The following is a 7,524-nucleotide window of genomic DNA, read 5'->3' as shown; positions in this document are numbered from 1 at the left end:
GCAAAAAAGAAAAAAAAGAGAGAACTCATGGACATGGATAACAGTGTGGTGATTGTTGGGGGGCGGGGGATGTGGAAGAGGGCATAAATGGTGATGGAAAAAATAAAATAAATGAAAAAATAATCTCTGGAATTTAGTTTCTTATAATCTTTGCAGTATACAACTTTTTATAACTTGCTGAGAATATTTTGTTTCAAATATATACCTGGTATTGCACCAGCAACCAAGTGAAATCAGGGCTGAATCCTAAACGGAATCATTCAAAATCAAGTTTCATCACACCTTGTTATAGAAAATTGCTTGAAATAAAAAAAATCACAACCTGACAATTTGTCATTGCTCTTGGTTTATGAACCTACAGAAATTTCTTTTCTTTTTAAAAAAATATAGTTTATGGTATAAGTACAGATGTATAACTTATGTATTACAATACTGTATACAATGAAGAATTATGTACATATATGCAATTCCATAAAGTTTGTTTCATTCACATAAATGCAAATTAAAATTTGAAGTGACTGGAAAAAAAAAATATAGTTTATTGATTTTTCACAGAGAGGAAGGGATAGCGTTAGAAACATCTATCAGCTGCCTCCTGCACGCCCCCTACTGGGGATGTGCCTGCAACCAAGGTACATGCCCTTGACCGGAATCGAACCTGGGACCCTTCAGTCCACAGGCCGACACTCTATCCACTGAGCCAAACCGGTTAGGGCCTTTGCTTCTTCTTTTTTTTTCAAGAACTTTTATGAGTTTACTTGAACCAAACAGATGACATGTGCCTGGGAGCAAGATCTCAATGCTCCAGAGAGTAACAGTTTTTTGTAGCTTCTTCCATGCACTTGAAAGTAAGGAGGAGACTAAGGAAGATTACATGCACGTGGGGCAGCAAGGTGGGGATTGGACTACAGGACAGTTAATAAGATTATATGCTTTCTTGAGGGTGGTGATGGCTTATTTCAAAGGTGTGTTAACTAGATGCACAGAAACAATGGACAGGGCTTGCTTTAAGGCAAAAATAAACCTTCTACTAAAAACATTATGTGCCTGGGATGTGACTACCCGCCAAGACTTGCCCAGTTAGGAATTTCTTTTCTTGATGTCTACCCTTAGTAATATTCAGACAGCAAACAGTTAAATAAAAAGATGGCTTAATTGTGTCTAATATAATGTAAGTAGTCAACATTTAATATTGCAATTGATTAAAATCCTTCTGAAGTTCTCAAAGGTACTGTAAGACTATAAGAGAGAGAATATGGTTTAGTTTTAGGAGTGGCCAGAAATGGCTGGTAATACTTACACTGCTATGGTTATAAGAAGCATATAGCTGGACTTGAACATCAAATAGCCAGCATAGCACACCCAGATGTCAGCTATGTAGTGCATGAGAAGGAGGGAGCTGGCGTTGACCACTGAGAAGAAGGCCAGGGCCAACTCTCCCAGAAGGTCCCAGTTGACTTTCACATAACCCACTGCAAAGGCAGCCACGGCCCCTGGCAAGGAAGCATTAGGGAAGATCAAACATGTTGACTTTCCATGTGGAATATCAGCATGATCTCTTAAAAATCAGGGCTCAAGTAATTCTAAAAGATGAATATATTGCTTTCAAAATTTGTGAAAATAGTGCAATCCACCTAAATGTGGACTTATCCTTTTCTCAACCACATTTTTCTTTGGCTTCTCTCTTACTTCCTATTCTTTCAATCATTTAGTTGCCACACTTTTAATTAGCATCATCTACATGCCAAACACTATTCTAGGTGGAAGGGCCAAAGTCCTAACCATGGCTGAGTGGGGAGAAGTGATACATAAACCCAGTTATTCAATACAACACGCAAGAGCAGGAATAGAAAAGGATGAGACCATTGCTCTGGGAGTACACTGGGCCCTTCCATATTTGCCTTTCTTTATCATTTTTATGGTAAGTTTTTTCAATGATGGGTAACAGATGTGTTGCACTGGGTAGTAAGTTTTAGTCTATATTTATATATTTATAAATATTTATATTTATATTTATATCATATTAACATTTATATTTTATTATATTTACATATTTATGTTACATTTTATTTATACAATGATTATATATTATAGTTACTACTTCTAATTAATAAGGTTAATCTTTATTATTCTTAATCTTAATTCTAGTCCCATCTTAACATCTTCAGATCTGGCCTAATTTAGTTGAGATTTTGGGTGAGCAAATCTATATTGATTCATATTAAGAGGTTGAATAATTGACTATAATTAGGGTTAGTAATTATAGTTCTCTTTAGCAAAATGAAAGGTATTTATGCTTCAAATTACTGACATTTGATTAATGAACCTTTTCACATTTGTTCTAGTAAAGACTATGGTTGCAAAGGATAAACACCTGTTCTTCCCCCCAGAACTTGGCTACAGGAGAAATCATTTCAGTGGAGCATTCGGCACGGTGCTGGTTTCCGGCAGTTAAACTGAAGTCTCCCAAAGAGGAGACAATAATAAACAGATGCCGCATGAATTTTCTGAACCTTTTTGTAAATGAGGGTGTGGAAATCTCCTACTTCCTGGAAAATATCTTCAAAGTCTCATGTGGCATTTAAGTTTCCATTTACCAGGACATAAATATTTATTGTAGAGCAAAGCTCAAGGGCAGAGTTCCCTCTGATATTAGAATCTTGACTCTCATGTATCTTTCCCTCATTTAAATCTCAGACAAAAGTAACTTGTGAACATTTTTGGTGTACAGCCTAGAGCTTCTAAAGGTGGGCGCTAGCTAAACCAACTTCTTTATTAACCAAAACTCTTCCAGTGATCACTTAGTTAAACCCATTTTCTAAAATAATAAAACTCCCACTGAGGTTCAAGCTGTATATTTGCCTTTTGACACTGAAAACAATTCTAGAAGAACAGGGGGCATTATTAGCACTTTTCCTGATGATGAAATGAAGTCTTAGGAATTTGGCTAGAGTTTGTTTGGTGCTCAATCCTGAGTTCCTGAGTTCCTTGTTGTAACACGTAAAAGAGAAGTGTCCTGCTCCTCTTTTCTTTTCCTGGTGCCTTCCATTCCTAAAGAAGATGAATATGCCCTCTAAACACAGCTAATTCACCACCATGGAGAAGTTTAGCAACTGGAAAAATGAACTTAATGAGGATAGCCCTTCAAAGGAAAACCAATCAAGGTATACTTACCTCCAAAGGTTGCAATAGCTTCTACTGCCCCATTATAGATGAAAGAATTTTGGGATGGTGCCTTATAGTCCCACAAGATTTGAACGTAGTTCAAGACCTGGTTGAAACCTGCTGTGGAGAGAGCCCACCATAGGGACCAGTATAGAAGACGCTTGGAGGAGTAGCACTCCTTCAAATCTTGGAACCACTGCACAAAAACTCTCCAAGCGACATTTTCTGGCTTTGGGCTGCTGAGCTGGCCGTCACCCAGGTTTCCTGAAGTGGTGGCTGTTTCTGAAGTGGGTTTCTCTTCATCACAGCCAGGTGTTGTCCCTTCACGTGGTTCATCTAACACTGTATTCGTGCTTAATGGCATATGTGCTTCTTTGCTGGGCTTTGCATGAAAAAACATGCTTTTCTTGGGCATTGGGAGAAAAAGTGAGAAAAGGAAAGCCACAGAGACAGAGACCAAGCATATGACGTTGAGGTAAAAATATGACATTTTGGCCAGCGACACCAAGAGTTGGGCCAGCACCGAGGCGGCCGTGTAGGCCACCAGCATGACGCCCCTGCAGTAGCCGCTCACTTTCTGGTAGTGCTCTGGGCTGACCACGCTGTATATGTAGGCAAAGTAGGCCACCTCGGTGGCAGTGACTATCCCATAGAAGAACTCCACAACCTGCATGGCTGTCACTCCTTGGCCAAACAGGAGCAGCAGGTAGGTAGTGATTAAGCTAATCCCTTGGAGGATGATGACCGGCTTGTAGCGGACGTAATCGGTGAGGATGAACACGGGGAGCAGCAGCAGCAGGTAAGAGTATGTCCACACGGGAAGGACCTCATTGGTTATCTGTGAAGTTGGAAAATGGATAGTGTGACCATGTAGCACCAGGAAATGAAAAGAACACCTTTCTTAGCCACGTACATACTAAGGCAGTGATGGCGAACCTTTTGAGCTCGGCGTGTCAGCATTTTGAAAAACCCTAACTTAACTCTGGTGCCGTGTCACATATAGAAATTTTTTGATATTTGCAACCATAGTAAAACAAAGACTTATATTTTTGATATTTATTTTATATATTTAAATGCCATTTAACAAAGAAAAATCAACCAAAAAAATGAGTTCGCGTGTCACCTCTGACACGCGTGTCATAGCTTCACCATCACTGGGCTAAGGTATGTCGCTTGCACAATGTCAAATTTTGTATCCAATTGGATAGGATATTCTTCATATTTTGAAAAAGAATGGAAAATGGATTTTCAAGAAAGCCACTAGGAAAACAGAGCTCCCCCCTTGCACCTGCCAAAAAAATTGTATACTTCTGTGCATCTCAGTAAGAGAATATGTACAACTGAACTATATTATGTTTAGGTGTATTTGAGTAGATCAGTTAAAAATTGCTCAACAGCCACTTCTAGTTTGTTTGGGCTCTTTAAAAAAATACCATTACCATAGAATTGTACACCTGAAATCTTATAATTTTATTAACCAATGTCACCCCAATAAATTCAATAATAATACCATTCCCTTCCTGTTTAAAGATTAATATTAGATAAAGAGGCTATCATGCTAAAAGAACCCAACAACCTTTATCTTTATTTGACCCATCCCTATGTCAAAAATGTCAGCCCTTCCAAAGTCTGGATAAATATATACACAAAGATCAAAGAGTAAATAATGGTATAGAATTATGGAGTTGGAAAAAGAAATGCATTTAATATTCTTCCTGGTCAAATTTTCTGGGCTCCCCAATTCCCCCCCCCCCCCAATTCTACTGGTTTGTCTCAATTCTGGCCTCTGTTTAAGATGGATTAAATAATGGAGTTAGTAAAAAATGCAATGCATGGGACCTCAAGGTTCATTCATAGGGAGAAAGTACTGAAAAAGCTGTTGATTTGGGGGTCGTGATGGGTACAGGTGCAGCTCCACCATACAAGCCTTTGCTCTATCCCTTCTGCTTTCTACAACATCAACTTTAGTGGGTTTAAATGCCAACAATGAGGGAAAGTTCAGTGATTTAAAAGGCTAGTGCAGTGATGGTGAACCTTTTGAGCTTGGCGTGCCAGCATTTTGAAAAACCCTAACTTAACTCTGGTGCCGTGTCACATATAGAAATTTTTTGATATTTGCAACCATAGTAAAACAAAGACTTATATTTTTGATATTTATTTTATATATTTAAATGCCATTTAACAAAGAAAAATCAACCAAAAAAATGAGTTCGCGTGTCACCTCTGACACGCGTGTCATAGGTTCGCCATCACTGGGCTAGTGTCACTGAGCTGTGCCTTAGGATGGACACATTAACTGGTCCGTCATGGTCGAAGAAGCAGACCCATGGGATTCACTTGCTGATTCTGAACCTGTATCTGTCATTGTTTTGCCTTAACCATGACATACTTCCATTTGGCAATCTTTGAAACACAGTTGTCTCTAAGTGATTTTATACCACACACAAGTTCACCTCTCTGTCCTTGCCACCTCATCACCAAGGAAACCAGCACCAATTAGTCTTCCCAGTGAAGCCACACCATCTTCAGTGTTTTCATAACTCTGGCTGGAGATTATACCAGTAAAACTAGCCCAGAGTAATTCTCCAGGTGAGTCACAGCATTTCCTGTTGCACTTTTAGAAAAAAAAAAAAAAAAAAGAGGTAGATCTTTTAAGTAAGAGAATTTGGCCTTCTGGGGAAGAAAATTCTGGTAGATAGTTTTTCAAAACTGAGGAAGTGTCCTAAAGAGATGCAACAATTCTTTATCAGAGTCTGCTTATACATCACCATCCTGGAAGTTTACTAGGACTAGTTCTAGTGCCTGGCAGCGACTTTATTTTAGGACTAGAGGCCTGGTGCATAAAATTCGTGCATAGGTGGTGTCCCTTCACCTGGCTGGTGATTAGGGCCAATCAGGGCCATCTCGCCCAGTCCCGATCGAGGCTGGTGGCTAGGAAGGCACCGAGGGAGGGCTCCAGGACATGTCCGGCCCCATCTTGCCCAGTCCTGATTGGCTGGACCCCAGCAGCAAGCTAACCTACCAGTCGGAGCATCGGCCCCCTGGTAGTCAGTGCACATCATAGTGACCAGTCAGTCGACCAGTCAGTGGGACACTTAGCATATGAGGCTTTTATATATATAGATTAGTGTCATAGAATCAATGGAGACCTGAAAGGTTCCCATGCAGTAAGACCAATGTTAGAACTCTATAAAAGTTAAAATATTTATCACAACCTGTAACGTATTTTGGTTTCCCATTTTTGCAAGTGTGAGGAGGAAAGAATAGTTTGAACAGTTCTATTAAATACAAATACCATGAAAATGAGATTCATTGAAGTCAGCACATTAATCTTATTCAAGTCTGGTAAAATTGAACCACATTAACACACATATTGATATTAACTTACCTCTGTGCTGGTCAGGTTTTTGTCTGGTCCAGATAAGTATGGGATAAGGAAGGGTTCTGAGGGTCTCATCATGGAGAAAAACCCAAATAAGCAGAGGATGACAGTGGGATAAATCCAGGAATGGCTCGGTGAAGTTTGGAAACAGTCCATGGCTGATGAAATGGAAACAGAGCCAATGTTAATTGATGTTTACTCTTTTTGGCTTCTTGGGAATAATGAAAAACTGATTATCTCCAAATGTTTATGGCAGTTTCATCCACCTGTAGCTGAAATGAAAAGGTGTGATGAATAACTGCTCTTGAATATTTCCTAGGTTAACCCGTCAAACCCTCTGTTGCCAATAAACTTCTTTTTCATTATTGCTGGGGTAGTCACTCTTCACTGTTCTTCATCACACACATGGTAATGAGTAGCCACTAATAAATGGTAAACAATGGGCCAATGAATGTTTGAAAATAAGTAAAACACATGTAACCACAGACATACAGAGAATAAACAGTCTGGGAGGGGCTGATTAATTCATCAGCAAATCCTATCGAATAAAAGAGGAAGATACAAATTGACCATGGCCCCGAACGCTTCCCATTGGCTAATCAGGGAGATATGCAAATTAACTGCCAACCAAGATGGCGGCCGGCAGCCAGGCACCTGAAGCGAACAGGAGGCTTGCTTGCTCCAGTGACGGAGGAAGCCAAGGTTCCCCGCCTGCTGCTGCCGGCCTCTGAGCTGCAACTCTAAGAAACATTGTTGCAAATATAGAAGGTAAACATTCCCCAGAAACCTGCTTTCAGCCAGCCGGGCTTCAGCCAGCAGGATCGCAACAGTGTTACAAGTATAGAACCCAAACAAACCCAGATCCCAGCTTTCAGCAGCAGAGGTCTCATAGCTGGAGCTGAGCCTCAGAGCTAAAACCAGCTCTCAGCTCCAGTGACAGCCATAGAAGGTAAATAAATCCCAGAATAAGAAAAAAA

The 7,524-nt window shown here is 40.0% G+C and overlaps 1 protein-coding gene across 2 annotated transcripts in view; it reads right to left on the bottom strand.

The window, feature by feature from the left end:
- Positions 1-695: 695 nt before the first annotated feature.
- The window catches only part of SLC19A3 (solute carrier family 19 (thiamine transporter), member 3), a 12,978-nt gene continuing 6,149 nt past the window's right edge, over positions 696-7,524 (bottom strand). Inside the window, exons 2-4 of one of the 2 annotated variants that reach the window (XM_014530203.1) lie at positions 6,554-6,705; positions 3,175-4,003; positions 696-1,493 (exon numbers count right to left, since the gene is read on the bottom strand). In XM_014530203.1, the coding sequence (XP_014385689.1) occupies positions 1,297-1,493; positions 3,175-4,003; positions 6,554-6,705 (1,178 nt within the window). In that variant the 3' untranslated portion in view covers positions 696-1,296. Of the gene's footprint in view, positions 1,494-2,155; positions 3,052-3,174; positions 4,004-6,553; positions 6,706-7,524 lie in introns of those variants that run through there. The other variant, XM_014530204.1, reaches the window with a different exon arrangement.

The sequence above is a fragment of the Myotis brandtii genome, unplaced genomic scaffold (assembly GCF_000412655.1).
Source record: "Myotis brandtii unplaced genomic scaffold, ASM41265v1 scaffold727, whole genome shotgun sequence".
NCBI classification, from domain to species: domain Eukaryota; kingdom Metazoa; phylum Chordata; class Mammalia; order Chiroptera; family Vespertilionidae; genus Myotis; species Myotis brandtii.
The sequence above is the reverse complement of the archived record's forward strand: the minus strand, read 5'-3'. Positions and strand labels throughout refer to the sequence as shown.